The sequence below is a fragment of the Colobus angolensis genome, unplaced genomic scaffold (assembly GCF_000951035.1).
Source record: "Colobus angolensis palliatus isolate OR3802 unplaced genomic scaffold, Cang.pa_1.0 Scaffold129, whole genome shotgun sequence".
Taxonomy (NCBI): domain Eukaryota; kingdom Metazoa; phylum Chordata; class Mammalia; order Primates; family Cercopithecidae; genus Colobus; species Colobus angolensis.
In genome coordinates, this window is record NW_012114141.1 from 4006685 (window position 1) to 4029209 (window position 22525).

Sequence of the window (22525 nt, forward strand, 5' to 3'; positions counted from 1 at the left end):
GTCACGAATTCACCACAAGTTGAGTAAATAATGATCTTACTTGTTTTCATTAATCTTTCTTAAATGTACGTATAGTTTGCATTTATTTCAGCATTTAAAATTAGAAGTGTTTTGATCTTTATTGAGAAGTTTGATAACATTTTTGTGACCAGAAATACGCTGTGGAAACTTAACCCTTGTTTGTGTCAGTCAGCCTATGGTAAAATTGGTTTTGTTGTACCTTGTTCACTTAAAGTCACAGTTTCCAAGAACCTATTCATGTTAAGAGAGAACTTGCTGTATATTTCTTCACAGTTACTCAAGATCACCAAATCACCAGGTCCACAGCTTCCAATACTGTGGACTCACCCTCCTTCCAGCACCTCTCTCTGTACACATCTGTAAATGTTTAGCATCCTTGTTCTTTTCCTGCCCTCTGACCACTCTTGCACCTGTCATACTAGTTATTATTCTCTCTGCTTATTCCAGTGATTTTGGAGCATCATGCAATGTTCATTCATCTTTAAAATTCCTTCCTCAGAGATGTAGACATTCTTTCATCTCAGCTACTACATCTGTGCAGAAAATTTTCGATTATCCAGTGCCAGAACCAAGCTGTCACACAATTTCTGGTTGCTACTCAAGATTCTTAAACTTCCCTACTGTAGCCACCAGCTCAATTCAACTAGGGTGGAAGTTCACATCCTAAATGCGTTAACATACTTAAAGGAACTGTAAAGCACTGTACAACTGTGGGGTGTGTAACATGTTTAGTTGTAAACTGTAAAGCACTCTATAACTGTGGGGTGTGTAACAGGTCTAGTTGTAAACTGTAAAGCACTCTATAACTGTAAGATGTGTTACAATTTTTCTTATCCTGACCAGTTTTCCTCTCTTATCTTGGCTCTTCCTTCTGTGCCCACAGCAAATCAGCCTTGGAGTCCTCCCCCACGTAATCTCTTCATGTCATCCTTTCTTTCCAGCCCCTCTGCTGCCTCTCATGTCTGTCATATAGCGGTGGCCCCCACCTGCTTCGTGTTCCCACTTTTGTGCCCCCATCTGCCATTTCTTCCTTCACACTGATGCTTGTTCATGGTTCTGAAATTTTACTTTGATCACAACACCTCTGCTTAAAATTGTCGACGGTTTGTGATTAAATTCAAACTCTACAGTGTAGAAGTTCATATCTAATCCAATCTGGCCCTTACTCCTTTTCTATCCATGTTTCCTTACATTCTTTTTTTTTTTTTTTTTTGAGACAGAGTCTCGCTCTGTCCCCCAGGCTGGAGTGCAGTGGCCGGGTCTCAGCTCACTGCAAGCTCCGCCTCCCGGGTTCACGCCATTCTCCTGCCTCAGCCTCCCGGAGTAGCTGGGACTACAGGTGCCCACTTCCTCGCCTGGCTAGTTTTTGTAGTAGTAGAGACGGGGTTTCACCGTGTTAGCCAGGATGGTCTCGATCTCCTGACCTCGTGATCCGCCCGTCTCGGCCTCCCAAAGTGCTGGGATTACAGGCTTGAGCCACCGCGCCCAGCCTCCTTACATTCTTTAACACAAGCTGAGATGCCTAGAAAGCGTAACAATATTTTACATAATTTCAAGTCCTGCCCTTCTGCATCATGCCTGCAGCAGGGTTCTGTGTGTGGCAGCACCCAAAAATATGCTCCTCTATATGTTTGTTAACAATTGAGTAGTACTTTTTATCAAGCACATCTCAGGTTCTCTCTATAACTTTCTTTTATATAGGTTTTTTCCCCCGTATAAATTGTGTAGTGAAAGATGTGGTAGTGGAAATGAAGTTTCATAAGAAACCCAGGACAAGTTACTCTGGAAACGGTTTGTTATTTAGAAAGTGTTTTCATAGTGACCTTGCTGGAAGAGAGGATGACCACAGCTCTTAATGATATGGCAGACCTCGGCCCCTGGATAGGCACCAGCTCTCTGTCCTTCCCACGGTGGACTGCAGCCACAATGCTCCCGCCATGTGAGATGGAAAGGGGAGCTGGGTTTAATTGTAGTGCATAGGTGGCCAAAGACCTCCACAGCAATAATCTTTTAGTATTTCAATTTAAATATGTGACTTTTATATTATGTTCAAGTATTTAAAAGTACGCTGTATTTTCCAACAATAACTTTATAAATGGTGCCTCTTCCATTAGTTCAACTTTGTAAGATTTTTCTGTACTTGGCAGCTTTAGTAAAGGAAAAACTTACCTCTGGATTTCAGTTGAGAAGTCTTAAATCCTGATGTTTTAGAATCAAACAAAATTCTTCACCCACACAGTAATAATTATTTTAAAGTGTTAAAAAGACAGATTATATTGCTAACTCAGAGAGCTGTTTCTTTCAAGAGTTCAGAAAAAAGCACCAAAGCTTACAAATTCCTGAGGGCATCTTGATCTTACTTTCTGTCCTATTCATGGCATTAGTGAACTGACTGGCTTTGCAGGGCCACACAGTACAAGGCTGACCATCCACCAGGGACGCTGAGCTTTAAGAGGCTGTTTTAGTCTATTTTGTGCTTTTAAAACAGAATATCACAGCCTGGGCAATTTATAAAAACTGAAATTTATTTTCTCATAATTCTGGAGGCTGGGAAGTCCAAAATCAAGGCTCGGTATCTGCTGAGGGTCTTCTGACTGGCTCCTCATGTGGCGCGAGACAAAAGGGCACAATAGCTGAACGCTGTGTGAAACCTCTTTTATAAGGACCTTAATCCCATTGACTAGGGAGGAGCCCTCATGGCTTCATCACCTTTTAAAGGCCCTGCCTGTTAATACAATCACATTGGCAATACTTGAATTTTGAAGGGGACACATTTAAACCATAACAGAGGCTGCCATTCAGAAAATTCTGACTAGATGGGAAAAAATTACTTTGGATTGAATTAGTTCCTATTTTCTGAAAACCTTATCCCCGATCACATTTGCTGTTTTGTATTCATCCCTGGAGTCCAGAGAAGCAAGTCCTGCTTTGGTCCCATCCTCCCAAGGTCATCCTGAGCCTGGTGGTGCCTGAAGCCACATCTTGCTACCTGGGTGTTTACTGGTCCACTGAGGCCTATCATGGATCACCAAGGTGGTCATGGCAGTTTGGGGCATTCAGTGGTTAGGGCCAGGTGTATAGTCCATCATTGTTGTAAGTCCATTGGCATCTTTGAGATTGGTAATCTTTACATTTTTTGAGTTTGGAAAGATACTTCCCTGTTATGTGTCAAGTAATCATAGAATCCGTGTGAAAGAACAAAGTTTTTTACTCTCCAGCATTTTTCTTTTATAGCAACTTTAGGACATCTAAGACTTTGTAACTTCGTTAGAAACAGCTACAACAGAAGACGCAGTAGTCACATCTGTGTTGAGTAGGACAGGCAAAGAAAGGCGTTTTGAGGTTGGGATTTTCTGTCTGAAACTGAGATTCGAAACAAGATAAAGGGGAAATAATCTATAATTCAGAAGATGTTATTACTAAAACTGCTTTCACCCAAGTATTTAAAATTATTGACAAACTACTTTTATAATTATTAACAAAATCTGTATTCTTAAGATGAAGAGCAATTCAGTGAATTGTCTGAAATCAGACATAAGATCCTTATATAAAATCACAGACTTGCTTATTCTGAAAACGGAATTTTCCTAGTTGATGAGCAAGTTTCAAAACAGAATATGAAGAGCAGTCTATAGAAATCTAGTAATATATAATATATTTATATTATAATGACCCTTCTCATAGCTGTGTCTACAAACAGAGAAGTTTACTTTACACTAACATGGGAGTTACTTTCAAAACGTAGCACTCTGATGAAAGGCATTTCTGGTTTCTTTCCAGCTTAATAAAATATAAATTTGAATTTTTACTTTGCCTTTAGTTGAAATTTCCTGCTTTTCATCTGCTCAAATTCTGTTTTAAAATCTTATATTAGAGGTGATCAAATTTATGAAATAGATTTCTAGGCTATGTTAAATCCATAGATTTTCCAAACACTTTAGTACCAGAAATGTAGGAGGTACTGGTAACAGGCCACTAATAGAAAATCCATTAGCAACAACTATATAAAAGCATCTTGCCCTGGAAAAAACAATATAAGCATCCATGTGGCGAGTTACTCAGGCTGGCAGCAGGGTGTCTGATTGCTGTGCCAAGACTTACACCTGTGTGTTTATAGGGGCTAGATGAAATTCATGCATTTGCATTAATGCAGATAATGCTTATATAATTAACCACTCTACTTGGCTTTGCATTCATTAGTGACATATCAATGTAATATACACAGAGAAAACAAGATAAAGTAGTTTTTTCCTTTGGCTCATGCATTGATATTACTACCCACACATCTGCTTTTGTCTACTCTGAGATGCCTATCCTAGTAGTTTCACATTAAATATAAATTATTTATTATTTATAATAATGAATTGTAAAATAGAGACAAGTAATTTATTGCTGTCATTTTAAAATGTTTTCTCAAAGTGCTTTATAGAAATATTATTCTGAAAAAAAACTTTGGGTCAATGTTAGTAGCTGAGATGAGATTACTATATTGTGTGTAGCACCTCTTAGGAGTTACAAAATTTCCTCCGCTTTTGTGCTTTCTTCTGGTTGGAACATCCTTTCATCTTCACTTGTGCAGTTGCCACTCATGTGTCAAGACCTATCATGGTTTTGTGGAAAAAGCAGAGGCTTCAAGACCATACAGAATACCAGTTTCATGACTTACTAATTATAGTTATTTTACCTATAGTACCAGATGACCTTGAAAGGTTGCTTACGTTTCAGGTAGGTCTTCAGTGTTCACATCTGTAAAACTAACCTCATAATTACTCACCTCACATGGATAATGTGATCAGTAAATAAAATAGAAAGCACCAAGTACATACTTGATGTAGAGGTGTTGAATTACTTTCATCTTGATTCATTCAACCAACACTTGTACTATTTATAATCACAGCTTGTTATAAAGCAGTAGACCCAGACAGAAAGTGGCCCCTGCTAGATCAGCTGGCGACCCCATGTCGTCTCTGCTGCATCCTCAGTATTATTGCACTACGTTCAATAATAATTGCCGACAGAATGAAAGGGAAGCATCAGCCCGCTGAGCAGGGGCCTGAAGGCCCATCGCCTCACCTGTCCTCTAAGCCTGCTGGATTCTGCACCTGGTGTTCCTATGGAGCCTACAGTCCTGAGAGCTTCCTTAAGAACACCTAGAGGAGGTCTTAGACTCAAGGAGAATTTATGCAATACTGCAAAAGTTGAAGATTAATATATGCCTGTTAAGAACAAGAACTATAAACTGTTAACCATACATTAATTTAATAATAAATATGTACCCCAAAACTATAAAAAGATCCTAACTGGCAGTTCTTCCTTCTGAAGCAAGTAGTACAAATATTTGATAACAGGTGTGACAATATGAATCATCTCTGCTGAGGTCTGCATGTGTTTTCTGCTGCCTTGTCTACGCTTTGCTGATTGTTTACTATGGGCCTGCCTTCTCCTAGGCTGGTTCCCTCTGGAATTCCCTCTAATACAGTCTGCAAATGCCTCCTGCTGTTTACTTTCAAACCTAGGAGGAATGGCTTCTCACTATTAGTGTTCTCCACCCTGATGTATTAGTCATCTTCATATTTTATATACTACTCATGAATGGGGGGCAGCGGTGATATTCACTCTCATTATCAGCAGAGGAACTTCCTGTATTGAGATCTAAGCCACAAGTGGATCATTCTGTGGGTGTCAACATGGATACCATTACACCGCAAGTACTTCACCATTAAATATCCCACCAAAGGGCTGTAGCTTCAGAGTGTTTAATTTTATTACATCCCATAGCTCACAGGCTATAATAGCAATCCCACCTTTTTAGTTATTGTTTATGCATCTGTTTTATTTCTGTACCATAGTCCTAGTGCAGCAATTGTTCTTTTTTATGTATATACTTTAAGTTCTAGGGTACATGTGCTTCATACTCAGCCCTTAGCTCAGGGTCCCACACATAGAGGGCCTCAGTAAACAATTGTCCCAAGAATAAACAAATAATCCTCCAAGTGTTATAGAATTTAGGAGGCAGATGAGCTTCTGTATCTGGACCCTTGAGATGAATGTGCATTTATTCAGCCTTGCATATATTTTATAGCTGGAAGGTACATAATTATTTATCCTTTGGTGATACTTAAACTGGAAGATGATTCTAAGAATAATAATGCAACTTGTTTCTCTGAGCTTCATCACACCCAGCTTTTCAAGTGGAACTAAAATTAGTAATGAGTATTGGAAACATTGCCAGTGAACATATGAAAGGAAGGCATTCAGCTAATTTGGGGCTACCAGAAAATGCTCTGCCAGGCCTCCTGGATAAATGGGGAGTCAACCGTGACAGCTGCCACTTGAAAGTGTCTTCATTGCGCCAGTCGCTCCTCACGCATCCTTTCATTTAATCCTCACATGATGAGGTGTAATGTCTTTAGTAAGCTCATTTTATGGGTAGGAAATTAGGCTTGTGAGGTTAAATATCTTGTCCTAGATGACAAAGCTAATGAGTAATAGAACCAGGATTGGAACCCATGTAAATCTGTGCTCTTTCTGTTGCTACACCGTTCCCCAGATGAGTTTCTCGTCTGCTTGTGTGAGCCTCCGCTTAATGCTGCTGTTTTGTTCTTCTCCACTCCTTCTGCTTTTGCTCCTGTCCTCATTTGTTTCATGACTAGGTTCATTTCATTGATCATATTTTTTTTCCTTTTCCTGTTTGAATGATGGGGACACAGTTGGCCAGTTCTTTGATACTAAGCTGTGACAATCACCATCCTTGGTTGAAGAAGTCCTTGCTTCTTTGTATCTCTCATTTGGCTTGACATCAAAGCTGAAAAAGGTTACTGATGACGGTATGAACCTTTTCAGTATGCAAATTATGTAATGGCACAAACGACTTTATATCAGTATAATAAAGTTCTTAACGGTTCATTTGTATCGCTGCCTGTTCAATATGTCAAGCTGTAAACTAGAATATTTTAATTTACAGGAATGACTCAGATCTTGAAGAATGAATTTGAAAATACTGAATTCCAAAGTGCAAACTCTTCCATAGGGTGTGGACTTCTTGAGGACAGGGGTTGTATCCTGTAGGTCAGGTATCCCTGGTTTCCACACAGGGGCTGCCTGCAGTAGACCCCAGTGATGATTAAAGATACATTATGAAGGTGTAAATAAATGCCTACCTTGGCCTTTAAACTTTTGATGTTTACCATTTTTTTGGAACTGTACAAGTTGATAAATACTGTTTGACTAACCTTAAGAAGCCAGTACACTTTTTAAGAGACATGTTGGTTATATTTTAAATAAGTATAACTTACCAAAATATGGTGGTTTTTGAGTTATACAAATAATCCAACCTACATATATTTAGTTACTATAAAATAATTACTTGGGCAGTTAGTGATAAATGCTATAAAGAAAAATAAGGCAGGCCAGGTGCGGTGGCTTATGCCTGTAATCCCAGTACTTGGGAGGCCGAGGTGGGAAGATCACTTGAGCCTAGGAGTATAAGACCAGCCTGGGCAACATAGCAAGATCCCATCTCTATAGAAAATGTTAAAAATTAGCCAGGCATGGTGGCACACACCTGTAGTCCCAGCTGCCTGGGAGATGGAGGCTGGAGGATTACTTGTGCCTAGGAGTTGGAGAGTGCACTGAGGTATGAATGCACCACTGCGCTCCAGCCTGGCTGACAGAACAGACCGTGTCTCTTTAAAAAATAAATAAATAAAAAATGAGACAGAAATGAAAGGAATGGATGGGTGTTTATTACTTAAAATATGATGGTCATGTCAAATAGATGGGTAATATTATAATGCAAAATATTTGGACATTTAAATAAAAATATGTAGAATTTATACTAAGGTAGATATCATAATTGTACCTATTTGAGCCATGAGGGTTGTTTCTGGCTATCCCATTTCCTTTTCATAATGATTTTAGAGCCAACAAGATTACTTCAGAGGGATCTTTTGCTAGCTTTTTGGTGGGTAAAATAATGGATCAGCTGTTCACTCATTCTTTCTCTTCTTCAAGCTTGAGCTCTTAAAACAAGCACATGCAATTTGGAATAAGAATTCAAATTTGAACATTTTAAAAACCACTAATAGGAACATAAAACTGCTAGTTTTAGAGGTACTATTAGTGATGGATGGTATCAAACAAATGCTATTTTTTAATTCTCATTGTATGTTTTAAACTGAATTTCATATGAAAACATTTTGGCTAAAATGAATGAAGTGTGTAGGTGTTGAAGTTTTCTATAAGATGAAGTTGAAAATTTTGTTAAAATGGATAACCAAAAATACAGTTTAAAACTCAGATCAGATTTGCATGCATATTTGTAGCTTTTCACGCTGAAATGAACTCAGTTCACTATTAGCTCAGGGTTCAAGTTCAGTGTTGTAATAGCCTCACTGTACTTGGAAAGTAATACTATTCACATCTTGTTTTAATCATTATGTGGGGATGCGTGATTTTATCATTTTTCACATGCACATCTGAAGTTGAGTAGTGGAAAGTCAGATAAAAAAGCGTTTGATATCATCGTATCAACCTGTTTTAGGAGAAGAGCCTTGTGCATGAATGCAGGAGGGTGTCTAGTTGTCAGGTGTAATCTCATGTCTGAATGTTCCCTTTGCAGATGATTCAGTCCCTCAAGGCGTTGATTGAAAATGCAGATGCTGTATATGAAAAGATTGTACATTGTCAGAAGGCAGGTAAGTGAAAGTTTGTTTCCTCTCTTTAAAATAAAATTAATAGCATCATATACTTTGCCCCAAAACTATTTCATTTTTTGGATGCTATATCAAAAAAATCAAATAAGAAAATTGTTTTTCTACAGCTAAAGAAAATACCAATTCAGTGGTTCTCAGCATTAGGTAATAAACTCACCTGAGGGGACCATTCAGAATACATCAACATTGGTCTGAGGTGTGGGGCTGGGAATTAATAACTATTTTAAATTCCCAGGTGTTTCTAATGTACAGCCAAGATTGAGAAACTCTGCACTAATCTCTTCTTCAGTGTTAACTGTGTTGTCAAAGCTCCTGCTGGTCACTCGTGACTCTAGTACACAGTAGGATAGGTAAGGCTTGAGCAGAGGGAGAATGGCTTCTTGTAAAGGAGATGGGTACCAGTTACAACCTCCTGACACTTTTTAACACACTGGCATTTTCAAGTGCTGATAAATTCATTAATTTAACATCCAAATGTTATACCAGATTATAAAATTCTTCTTATGTAAACAATCATCCAGTTAATTTTAGCTGTGGTAAGACCAAAAAATTCAGTATTCTGCATTGTAATAAAAATACACAAAATGGAGTTCTTTTAATTTTCGGATGTTTTCAGTGTTGATTTGGGAGATTCTAATATAGAGAATATTTTCAAGTCATTTAAAAAAAAAAAAAAAAACTGTCCTGACTTTCTAAGGCTTTTTAGTTGCTAATCTTTAAAACTAAAAAACTAAATCGCCTACTCTGAAAAAAAAAATCCCTTATCTCAGAAATGAACATGTTTAAAATAGATCGAAGATAAGGATATGTGTGACATTTTTTCCCAGTATCTATTGAAAGAGTATTCATATTAGTGACTAATCAACAAACTCCACAATCCCCATCTTGTTTTACTAATCTTGTCAGCAAATGTTGTTAGCAGAATGATCTTCCAATTTCTAGTCCTTTCCAGGCTAACTCTCCCTACAATCTACATTTAAAACAAGTTCTTCAAATACAATTTTTATCATGTCACTGTCCTGTACAAAACCATCCAGTTGCTTAGCAGGGTCTCTGATAACAAATCTAAACTCCTAACCTCACCAGGAGGAGTGAGGTCATCTACCAACAAGCCCACCATTTTGCCAATATTATATAAAATTTATTAAATCATCTGTTCATTCATTTAATAGGTGTGTTTTAAACTTCTGTATGCATAAGGTACATGGTAGCCCTTGCATACCAAAACATGAAAAAACAATGATTGGTTACCTTCTGGAGCCTTCAAATTGAACAGGAGATACGGAATTAAACACAGTAAATATATTGAATACTTACTGTGTGTTACTCAGGATTCTCAAGTTGGTGTGTGAGGCACTGAGGAGACATTGGTGTTTGTGTAGAACAGGAGAGGGCCTGAGCTTTCAGGTACTGACCATAATAGCTGTGTGCAGAGCATGTCTGTGGGCAGACTTGATGGGAGGCAGTTGACAATAGATAAGGAAGGTGCTTCTGGAGAGTGAGGAAGGAAGGGAAGGGATGGTGAACCATCCACCCTCTGCTTCGGGCTGCCTGTCCCCATTCCCTGTGTTTTTACTTAATCAGATTTTCACATACCACTCATCTGCTGAGACTTCTTTCTCTGTTCTCTCTGCCAATCTGTACTTTCTTCTTTTTCAATTATCTCAACAGTCTTCTAGGAGACCTTTCAAGATTCCAGGATTTATGTTACCTAAAGCATTCTATTGAGCCCTTTAAACCTTTAATTTGCTTCAGTTGGTAGGGCTTCTTCAGTTATTGTGTATTTTATTAATGCCTTCCATCTTGTAAACAGGATAATAACCTCCTAAAGCACTAAGATTGTATATCAAGTTGCTCTCTGTATCTTACACATGACATCTGTTCTAACATTCTGTGCAGAGTAGTTGCCCAAATATTAACTGACTAAATATGATTTGATTTTAATTATTTGATTCCATTCAATGCATGTATTGCTATGAAAATTGTGACCTTTGTGGAATTTGAAAAAAGAACTGTTTATCAGAAAAAAACTATTCAATGATTTGAGTTATTGTCAATTCACTGGTTTATGAAATTTGATAATTTTGAGTATAATGTGGCTGTCTGTTTATGTTTGATTTCAGTAAGGGATACATGTGCTTATACTTAAAAAGCTGAAGAATCTTATCTATTAGGGATTTTGATTAGGATGGGGGAAGAATAACCACTGTGTAATGGTTCAAGTTGCTCTGGGTTTAAAGATCTTTAGAAGCATGTAAAGATTATCTTTTGGTTTCACAGTTACTGCTGAACGCCTACACAGCCCTTCTGTTATACCAAGTACTTATTTTAGAGTCCCTTGATCTTTTGTTTCTCATGTTTACAATTATGGTAAAGACATATAGTCATTAGTCATATGAAGAATAGCTAATTTATATTGGGCTCAAAAGACATTTGCATAAGATCTTACTTTTGATAAGTAATTGTTACTCTGCTTGCCAACAGATATAGGTCACCAAAGTGCTGCAAGAGAGGATTATTTTCGATGTATTTCAAATGTTAAAGCACAAATATATATTTTTATTAGCTAAAACCTCATTTAAATAATTGAATGGAAATAAACCTCCACCACCAAACACATGTTAAAAAGTGTCCCCAGTTCAGAAGGGTTCAGGCTTCTGGCTGTGTGATCCATTTTTTTTTTTTTTTTTGAGACAGAGTCTCGCTCTGTCGCCCAGGCTGGAGTGCGGTGGCCAGATCTCAGCTCACTGCAAGCTCCGCCTCCCGGGTTCATGCCATTCTCCTGCCTCAGCCTCCCGAGTAGCTGGGACTACAGGCGCCCGCCACCTCGCCTGGCTAGTTTTTTGTATTTTTTAGTAGAGACGGGGTTTCACCGTGTTAGCCAGGATGGTCTCGATTTCCTGACCTCGTGATCCACCCGTCTTGGCCTCCCAAAGTGTGTAATCTATTTTTTACATAGGGACATGTGTATGCTGATGTTAGTACTGGGAAGAGGAAGCATGGCAGGAGAGGAGTGCTGAGAAGTGAAGACCTCCAACCAAGGTAGGCTAGGAACCTATGCATCCCAGTGGACTGCGGGAAGAGCAGTGGGAACAACTCAGAGATGCGCAGTTGGAGGCAGCCTGCCTGCATAGTCCTCTCTGTTAAGAAGAGAATGCGGTAGCACAGACAGTTGGGGTAAAAGAGAAATTTTAGTAATAAAACCATGTTGCTAGGATTATAAACGACCCAGTGAAGAGGAAGACATTAATAGATGAGACAGAGATTTAGGATGAAAGATGTGAGGTCAGGAATGAAGTACAGTCATGAAACACTTGACCTTAGAAAGGGAGAAAGGCTCCTCGTCTGAGGTAATACAGAAAGCCGTGACATTTAGAAAAATTCTGAAAGAGAGGAGTGTTTTCCATTGATGAGGTAAACAAGGAAGTAGTGTCATAGGAGAACACCAACTTTGGGGGTGAGGAAGTGAAAGCGGGGATTCAAGACAGGGGCAAGAGTATGGGGACTTTGCTCAGAGTCAGAGATCAGCAGTGCCAGCCAAAGGGACTGATTAAATATCAGATCCTGCTGGGGTGATGGGATGCGTGAGTCTGGGCCCCCATGGGAGTGAGAAGTGATGTGGCCGTACAAGAGTGGGTCTCTATAATTCAAACACATGCATACACGTTCTCAAGTAGGGGATTGGAAAGGAACACCAGCAAGAGAGCTGAACAGGAATCTGCAGAGGGAGAAACATCATGAAAGTTCATTTGTTAGAAATGTATAAAAGTTGGGAAAAGATGTGTCAAACTCGTTCAGAGCAGAAGTCTTTTCCACTTTCTAATACCTATGTCTTTGTCTCTTTCAATGCCAAAACTGTAGCCCATTTTTGGATTATAATTTCCTTTCTAGTCACTGAATTGGTATGCTTAATAAAGGATAGGAAGATGATCAAGAAGGAAAGCCAAACTGCTTTCCCTCACTGAGCTAGGTGTTTCTGTCAGGTGATTTTAAATGGAAAATAAATTGTTCTCTGGAGGAGGAAAAAAAGAAATCAATGACATCCTGTTAAAGATGATGAATTAACAAATGCTTTTAATCTCTACTCTAAAACCTCATTAAAATGATAGTAAAGCTCTGTTGTTTTTTTTTTTTTTAAAGCACAAATCCATAAGGACAAAGAAAATGGGAGCAACAAAATTCTAGAAACTGAGTAACAGCTGAACAAGTGATAATTGGCTTAGCTGCCCACTCAGGAACCTGAATCTAAAGCTGGTTTTGGGGGGCCTGACACAGCCTGACTCACAGGCCAGCCACCAGCTCAGATCTAACCTGGTGACCGGGTACCTCTGGGAACTGGGATAAAGCTAGTGATAGAAGAGAGAAACTGTCTGGAAGTTGGATTAATTAACGCTTAGATCTCTGTGTCCTGACAGTAGGGAGGTTAAAAATAGCAAAATTCTCATCCTTCATATGGGGAATTTAATACATGATGCTTGAAAAACAATTCTAAGTAAACAATATAAGCATGTTACTTAGAAATGTGAACATAAATACTAAAGAAGGGAAATAATCAGCTAAAGATGTTGAATGTGACTGCTTCTAGGGAGGGAGAATTGTGGACAATTATTTGGTTCTTTGTGTACATGCATAATTCTAGTAAAAATAAAAACTAAATTTGAAGGAAAAAAAAGGAAGGAATCAAGGGACAAAAGCTGCCGCAGGAACTGAGGATGTTCCCAAAAATGTGATCCCACACCCACAAGACCTGGGACAGTGTTAGGTTGCAGAGGGGCAGAGAGCCTGCAAAGGAACCCTGCTGGCTTCCCTGTGTTCATGGGCATGCCCCAGGCAGAGGTGATGCCTGCATGCCTGGGAGGATGAGAGCCTGGTTCCTCTTTTGGCAGGAGAATCTGTTCTGTGCACTTTCAGAATGACTGTTAGGAGGGAGGATCAAACTAAATGAAAGATGACCCAGCCCTCCCCAGACCTCTTTAAATGGAAGCTTCTTTGCTAAAAGCTCCAACGTATTTTCATGCATGGCCAGGGTTGCATCATCACTGAGTAAAGTGAGATTGAAGAAGATAACTTTCCTAATAATAAAAGCTTTAATTACCCTTCATTTTAATCAATTTAATGAGAAATTTTCAGTGGATCTTATACATCCCTGCTTTCTTAAATTTGATTTGCCAAAAATAATTTGAACATTTGTTTTGAAGACCCAGGGTCATCTTGAGATGCTACAGTTTAATGCAGTGATTTCTCGAAGGCTTTAAGTTTGGAGGCCCCTTCACCTGCACACACAGCAGCCTGCCTGCTGTGACTGTTCAGATCTGGACGTGGTGTTAATAGTTTAATTCCATCTCCTTTCATTAAACTCTCACTTCCTGCTACTGTGTACTGTATTTCTAACTGTCTGTTTGTATACCACTCTTTTTTTTTGCTCTTATATTTGCTGCTTCCAGTCTGCTGAGCTGTTGATGTCTCCCCTGTGACCAAGCGATTTATCTTACATAAAAGAGGATGAGGCCCCAACACACTCCTGCATGGGGAAAACCGGCAGAATGTCAGGCCAGACCTACATTACCTGGATTTAATTGTTCAGAGACTTTTTTTTTTTCCAAACTCCTCAGATCTCAGTGTGCTCCTAGGAGCTGAGGTTATCAGATAAGTAAGCCACCACCATCTGTCACTTGGTTCATGCACATCATCTTGCCCAACATAGTAAAGAAAATCATCTGTGAGATTCATTCGGAAAGCATTTCACAAGTGTTCTGTTTGAAAATATGATTGACCCTTGGACAACACAAGTTTGAACAGCATGGGTCCACATATATGTGAGTTTTTTCAATAAATATACTGAGACATTTTTTGGAGGTTGGCAACAATTTGAAAAAAGACAGATGAACCATGTAGCATGGAAATATCAAAAAATTTAAGAAGAAGATAGGCCACAAATGCATAAAATATTTGTAGGTAGTAGTCTATTTTATCATTTACTGCCATAAGATAATGCACAAATCTGTTATAAAAAGTTAAAATTTATCAAAACTTATGCACACACTTAAAGCCCATACATGACATCATTCACAGTTAAGAAAAATGTAAACAATTGTAAGATACACTGTTAACTCATAACTGCTAAAATTAACTGCAAAACATACTTTGCTACTGTAATAATTTCATAGCCACCTCCTGTTGCTGTTGTGGTGAGCTCAAGTGTTGGGAGTGTCTGCTTAAAACGCTGCGTGATGCTAATCATTTCTGACTGAGCAGTTTATCATTCCAGTAAATTGCATTCCCAGTAAAAAGTGATCTCTCACAGTTATGGCATATTATTAATCATGTTTAGTGCAATACCATAAACTTCGAGTAACACCATGGGACCTATATGAGGTGCCACTGGTGATACTGTAAGTGCTCCCAACAAGCAGAGAAGAGTCATGACATTTCAAGAAAAAGTTGAATTGCTTAGTATATACCATAGATTGAGGTGTGCAGTTGACTGCCATTTCAGGATAAATGAATCCAGCATAAGGACTGTTCTTAAAAAAAGAAAAGAAAATTCATGAAGCTATTGTTGCAGCCATACCAGCAGGTATGAAAACCTTGCACTTCTTTTGCAAAATTTTTTTATCTCACATTGAAAATACAGCTTTTAGATGGGTACAGGATTGCTATACAAAAGACACACCTGTAGACTAATATGATTCAAGAAACAGTGAAGTCATTATATGACAATTGAAAGTAAAGGATCCAAAGCTGGAGAATTTAATGCCAGCAAAGGATGGTTTGATAATTTTAGAAAGAGGTTTGGCTTAAAAAATGTCAAGGTAATAAGTGAAGCAGCTTCTGTCAACCAACAGGCAGAAGGCAAGTTCCCAGATGCCATTAAGAAAGTCATTGAGTCAAATTATCCTTGTTAGCAGATGGTATGATCTTACGTTTGGAAAAGCCTAAAGACTCCACCATAAATCTGTTAGAACTGATAAACAAATGCAGTAAAGCTGTAGGATACAAAATCAGCATGCAAAAATCAGTAGCATTTCTATATGCCAACAGTGAACAATTTGAAAAGGAAATTTAAAAAGTAATCCCACTTAAATTAGTCCCAAATAAAATTAAATACCCAGGAATTAACTTAAAGAAGTGAAACATCTCTACAATGAAAACTATAAAACACTAATGAAAGAAATTAAAGAGGGTACACATAAAAAACTGGAAAGATATTCCATGTTCATGGATTGGGAGAATCAATATTGTTAAAATGTCCATACTACGGAAAGCTATACAGATTCATTACAGTCGCTATCAAAATACCAGTGGCATTCTTCGTGGAAATTGAAAAACAAATCCTAACGTTTATGTGGAACCCCTGAAGACCGAGAATATTCAAAGCTATCTGGAGCAAAAAGAACAATACTGGAGGAATCATATTACCTGCCTTCAAATAATACTGCAGAGCTATAGTAATCAAAATTGCATGGTACTGGTATAAAAGCAGACACATAGACCGATGGAACAGAATAGAGAACCCAGAAACAAATCCACACATCTACAATGAACTTATTTTCCACAAGGATGTCAAGATTATACAGTGAGGAAAACAGGGTGTCTTCGGTAAATGGTGCAGGGAAAACTGGATATCTATATGCAGAAGAATGAAACTAGACCCCTATCTCTCTCCTTATACAAAAATCAAATCAAAATTTAAATCTGTGACATCAAACTGTGAAACTACTACAAGAAAACATTGGGGAAGCTTTCCAGGCATTGGATTAGGCAATGATTTCTTGCGTAATACCCCACAGGCACAGGTAACCAAAGCAAAAATGAACAAATGGGATCACATCAAGTTAAAAGGCTTCCAACACAGTAAAGGAAACAACAAAATGGAGAGACAACCCACTGAATGAATGGGACAAGGAATTAAAAACCAGATTATGTAAGGAGCTCAAACAACTCTGTAGGAAAAAATGTCTAATAATCCAATTTTAAAATGGGCAAAAAGTTTAATAGGAATTTCTCAAAAGACGACCAACAGGCATGTGAAAAGGTGCTCAATTTCACTGATCCTCAGAGAAATGCAAATCAAAACTAAATGAGATACCATCTCACTGCAGTTAAAATGGCTTTTATCCAAAAGTCAGTCAATAACAAATTCTGGCGAGGCTGTGAAGAAAAGGGAACCCACATACGTTGTTGGTGGGAACGTAAATTAGTGCAACCATTATGGAGAGCAGTTTGAAGGTTCCTGAAAAAACTAAAAATAGAGCTACCATATGATCAAGCAATCCCACTGCTGCGTGTATACCCAAAAGAAAGGAAATCAGTATATCAAATAGATACCTGCACTCCCATGTTTATTGCAGCATTGTTCACACTAGCCAAGATGTGGAAGCAACCTAAGCATCTACCAACAGTTGAGTGGATAAAGAAAATGTGATACTTATACACAATGGAGTGCTATTCAGCCATAAAAAAGAATGAGATCCTATCATTTGCAACATGGATGGAACTGGAAAGGAAAGTTATTATGTTAAGTGAAATAAGCCAAGCACAGAAAGACAAACATCACATGTTCCCAATTATTTGTGGGATCTAAAAATCAAAACAATTGAACTTATGGGGATAGAGAATGGAAAGATGATTACGCGAGGCTGGGAAAGGCAAATGGGAGGTCAGGGTTGGGGAGGTGGGGATGGTTAATGCGTACCAAAAAAAAAAAGTTAGAAAGAATGAGTAAGACCTAGTATTTGATAGCACAACAGGGGTGCTGTAGTCAATAATAATTTTATTGTACATTTTAAAGCAATGAAAAGAGTATTATGGAATTGTTTGTAACACAAATGATAAATGCTTATTAAGTGGATAGATATCCCATTTTCCATTATTATGCTTTACATGCCTGTATCAAAACATGTCATGTACCCCATAAGTATATATACCTACTATGCTCCTATAAAAATTTAAAATAAAAATAAAATTTAAAAAACCATTGAGGAGAAAGGATATCTGCCTGAACAGGTGTTTAATGCAGCTATACCCTATTCTGGGGGAAAAAAAAGTCACAGAGGACATTTGTTAGTAAGGAAGAGAAGCAAGCACCAGGATTTAGGGCAGGAAAGGATAGGCTAACTACTGTTCTGTGCAGATACAGTCAGGTTTATGATCAGGACTACCCCCAACTATAAAGCTGCTAAAGCAGGCCTTAAAGGGGAAAGATAAACACCAGCTGCCAGTCTTTTGGTTGTACAACATGGAGGCCTGAACAATAAGAGCTTCTTCTGTATTAGTTTCATTGATGCTTTGTTCCTAAAGTCAGGAAGTACCTTGCCAGTAAGAGAATGCCTTTAATGTTCTTTTGATATTGGACAATGCCCTTGGCCACCCAGAACCCCATGAGTTCAACACTGAAGGCAATGAAATATGGTCTATTTTCCCCCAAGCACAATGTCTACAAGTCAGCTTATAGATTAAAGGGTCATAAGTACCTTTAAAGCTCATTACAGAGGATGCTGTATGGAAAGGATTGTTAATGCTGTGGAAGAGAACCCCTGATAGAGAGGACATCATACATGCCAAGAAGGATTTGAAATACTGTTGAAGATACCATTATTGTTACAGAAAAATCCATGAAAGTCATCAAGTCCAAAACAATAAATTCCTACTGGAGAAAACTGTCCAGATGTTCACAGGATTTATAACAGAACTGCTGAAAGAAATCATGAAAGAGATTGTGGATATGGCAAAAAAAAAAAAAAAAAAAGTTGGGGGGTGAAGGGTTTCAGGTTATGGATTTTGGAGAAAATCAAGAGCTCATGGACACCACACCAGAGGAATTAGCAGAAGATAACTTGACAGAGATGAGTGTTTCCAAACCAGTGCCAGACAATGAGGAAGATGTAGAAGAAGCAGTGCCAGCAAATAAATTGACATCAGACAATCTGGCAGAAGCATTCCTATTATTCAGGAGTGCTTTTGACTTCTTTTATGACAAAGATCCTCCTATGATACTGGCACTGAAACTAAAGCAAAAAGTAGAAGAATGACTGGTACTGTATGGAAGCATTTTTAGAGAAGTGAAAAAGCAAAAAAGACAGAAATTGCAGTGCATTCCTGTGAAGTTACACTGAGTGTGCCTGCCTCTCCTGCCTTTCCTTCTGCCTCCTCCACCTCTTCTGCCTCTGCCACCTCTGAGACAGGAAGACCAACCCCTTCTCTCCTTCATTATCCTCAGTAATATCTCCTTCCTTCAGCTAGAAGATGATGAGGATGAAGACCTTTATGATGATCCACTTCCACTTGATAAATAGTAAATATGTTTTCTCTTCCTCATGATTTTCTTAATGTTTTCTTTTCTTTAGCTTACTTTATTGTAAGAATATAGTATATAATACATATAATATACAAAACATGTGTTAATCAACTGTTTATGTTACCAGTAAAGCATCCATCAAGTTCAAAGTAGGCTATTATTAGCAAACTTTTTGGGGAGTCAAAAGTTACATGCAGATTTCTGACTGCATGCAGGGTCAATGCCCCTAACACCCCTGTTGTTGAAAGGTCAATTACATTTGCAAAAGGAAACCCGAGAGCCTTATAACTTTTTGTTTTGTATTAGTATGTTCTTGTACTGCTGTAAAGAAATAGCTGAGACTGGGTAATTTAGAAAGAAATGGGCTCATGGTTAATTGGCTTATGGTTCCACAGGCTGTACAGGAGGCATGATGCTGGCATCTTCTCAGCTTCTTTGTAGGTCTCAGGAAACTTAACAGTCATAGCGGAAGGTGAAGGAGAGGCAGGCCCATCTTACATGGCTGGATCAGGAGGGTTGGAGGAGGTGATGCACTCTTTTAAACAACCAGATCTCATAAGAACTCAAAAGGGGGGATGGTGTTGAACCATTCATGAGAACTCTGCCCGGATGATTCAGTCACCTCCCACCAGGCTCCACATCTAGCACTGGGGATTATGTTTCAACATTAGATTTGGGTAGGGACACAGATTAAAACCATTTATTCTACTCTGGCCCCTCCCAGATCTCATGTCCTTCTCACATTTCAGACTACAATCATCCCTTCCCAATAATCCTCCAAAGTCTTAACTCATTCCAGCATTAATTCAAAAGTCCAAAGTTTCATCTGAACAAGGCAAGTCCCTTCCACCTATAAACCTGTAAAATCAAAACAAGTTACTTACTTCCAAGTTACAATGGGGATATAGAGATTGAGTAAATAATCCTGTTTCAAAAGGGAGAAATCAGCCAAAAGAAAGGGGCTACAGGGAACAGTGTCCAGGGGCTGTACAGAGCAGCTGGGCCCCGGACTTGGTCCATGAAACCATTCTTCCTGCCTAGGCCTCAGGTCTGTGATAGGAGAGGCTGCCAGGAAGGTCTCTGAAATACCTTTCAGGCCTTTTCCCCATTGTCCTGGCTATTAGCATTTGCCTTTTAGTTATCAAATTTCTGCAGCCGGCTTGAATTCCTCTTCTGAAATGGGCTTTTCTTTTCTGCCACATGGCCAGGCTGCACATTTTTCCAACTTTTATGCTCTGTTTCCCAGTTCCAGTTTCAGGTCATTGCTCTGCTTGTGCACGTGAGCATAGGTTGTTAGAAGCAGCCAGGCTACATCTTGAACACTTTGCTGCTTAGAAATTTCTTCTTCCAGATATCCTAAATCATCACTCTCAAGTTCAGGGTTCCACGGATCCCTAGAGCAGGGACACAATGCAGCCAGACTCTTTGCTAAAGCATAGCAAAAGTGACCTCTACTCCAGTTCCCAATAAGTTCCTCATCTCCATCTAAGACCTCCTAAGCCTGGACTTCATTGTCCACATCACTATCAGTATTTTGGTCATAGCAATTTAACAAGTCTCTAGGAAGTTCCAAACTTTCCCTCATCTTCCTTTCTTTTTCTGAACTCTCCAAACTGTTCCAACGTTTGCCCATTACCAGTTCCAAAGCTGCTTCCACATCTTCAAGTGTCTTTCCAGCAATGCCCTGCTTCTCAGTATCAGTTTCTGTTTTATGAGGCTTCAGGAAACTTACAATCATGGTGAAAAGCAAAGCGGGAGCAGGCATCTTCACATGGCCCAAGCAGGAGAAAGAGAGTGGGGAGGTGCCACACATTTTTAAACAACCAGATCTCGTGAGAACTTACTCACTGTATACTACCAAGGTGGGATGGTGCTAAACCATTTATGAGAATGTTACCCCCATGATCCAATTACCTCCCACCAGGACCCACCTCCAGCATTGGGGATTATATTTCAACTGAGATTTGGATGGGGACACAGATCCAAATCCTATCAGTTCTCATTTATGTCAGAATGTTTCTCAGCTCTGTTTTTCAAAAGTGAAAGGTTCTTTCCTGGGAATTCAGAGACCCATGTTCTGGTGCCCTCTGTACCAATGTCTTGCTATGTGACTTTAGTTTAGTCACTTGACCCCTCTCTGCCCCATTTTCCTTCTTCTAAGTGGCAGTGGATTATGTGATTCCCTGATGGCCCTATGCCTTCTAAATTGCAGTGAACTAAGATCAGTTACATAAGCAGCGATTTGAGAATGGCTGGATTACAGTTACTGAAAAAGATTAAACAAGTCATCCCATACAGTGTTACAGGACACATAAATTGTAGCCCATCATCATTAGTTTCAAGGAGTAAAGTTAACACTTAACTCTGAAGGTGAAAAGCCAACCTTTCTGAAGATGAGACACAGGAAACCTGCATCAGACTCCCATACCCCATTTGAAATCCACAGCATCTTTTCTCTTAAAGACTGGATGTTGAACCACCACATCTTCTTCTAGACATTTACTAATTAATTAACTAATAATTAGTGAAGTCAAGGGAAGAAAAGAAGTAACAGCGTCCTCAGTGGCCTCTTTCTCATTTTAATTCCCTCACAAGGGACCTTCATCACTGATAAGGGATGGCAGAGAGAACGACCACAAAGACAACAACTAGGCCAACTCATTCAGAGCAAAAACTTCACAATAAGCAACTGGTCTCTAGAAACCCCTGTCTCACCACACCCCGACCGTCCCTGTAACCTTCACCCTAATTCTGCTGTAAGATTCCCACATCATCTATTCACAGTCATGCAAAGAAAAGAAAGATGCCCACATCAACTTTCACACTAATGGTATTTTTCATACGTGTGGTCAGAATCTCCTGGGAATGCTTGTTGAAAATGCAGTCTCTTTATATCATTCCCAAAAGATTGACCATTTGGGAGTGGGACTCGGGAATTTGCATTGTGGTGAGCACATTCAGGTTTTGAGAACTTCTCTTTTGAGGGTGGAGCAGAGCAGGCCCTCTTCTGAGTTCATGCTCTTTCCCTAAGCCTCTCTCCTCTGTCTCGCACAGGGACAGTGTGAGTGACTGCTCTGACTCAGACATGCACCAGCTGTGCCAAATTATCTTTCTAGAGCAGCATAGAACATGGCTTTCACCAGTGACATTTCCCCTGTGCCACAAATGAAGGGGAGGGAAGTTTGGGGGATACTTGCCCTTCCTGGGGTATCTGTTCTGTGATTAAATCCCAACACTGTGCTCTCTTGTCACATCTTCCTCCCTCCTTCCTTTGTAAACCCGTAGAGTCTCTGAAAGCATCCCCTTGTATTTAAATAGTAACTCTCAGGGTCATCACAGCAGGTGTTCTGCTGAAGAGGGGTCAGGAGTAACTCTCAGGCTGTTTTTAACTCTGGCACTTGCATAAATAAACCACTTGGTTATGAGAATTCCCATTATAATTGCTTATTAAAGCTGAGAAGAACTACAATTCAAGTCCACAGACAAAGTGAAT

The 22525-nt window shown here is 39.1% G+C and overlaps 1 protein-coding gene and 1 long non-coding RNA gene across 4 annotated transcripts in view; one reads left to right on the forward strand and one right to left on the reverse strand.

Annotated features, from left to right (window-relative positions):
• Positions 1-22525, forward strand: part of PLCL2 (phospholipase C-like 2) — a 211021-nt gene that overhangs the window by 148119 nt on the left and 40377 nt on the right. For all 3 annotated transcript variants that reach the window (XM_011933713.1, XM_011933714.1, XM_011933715.1), the window contains one exon: positions 8642-8717. In XM_011933713.1, the coding sequence (XP_011789103.1) occupies positions 8642-8717 (76 nt within the window). The remainder of the gene's footprint in view (positions 1-8641; positions 8718-22525) is intronic.
• LOC105505766 lies at positions 8510-10191 on the reverse strand. Its single transcript, XR_001000798.1, has 2 exons — positions 10053-10191; positions 8510-8681 (listed from the first exon to the last, which is right to left on the reverse strand). It is a non-coding gene; the product is annotated as an uncharacterized LOC105505766 (long non-coding RNA).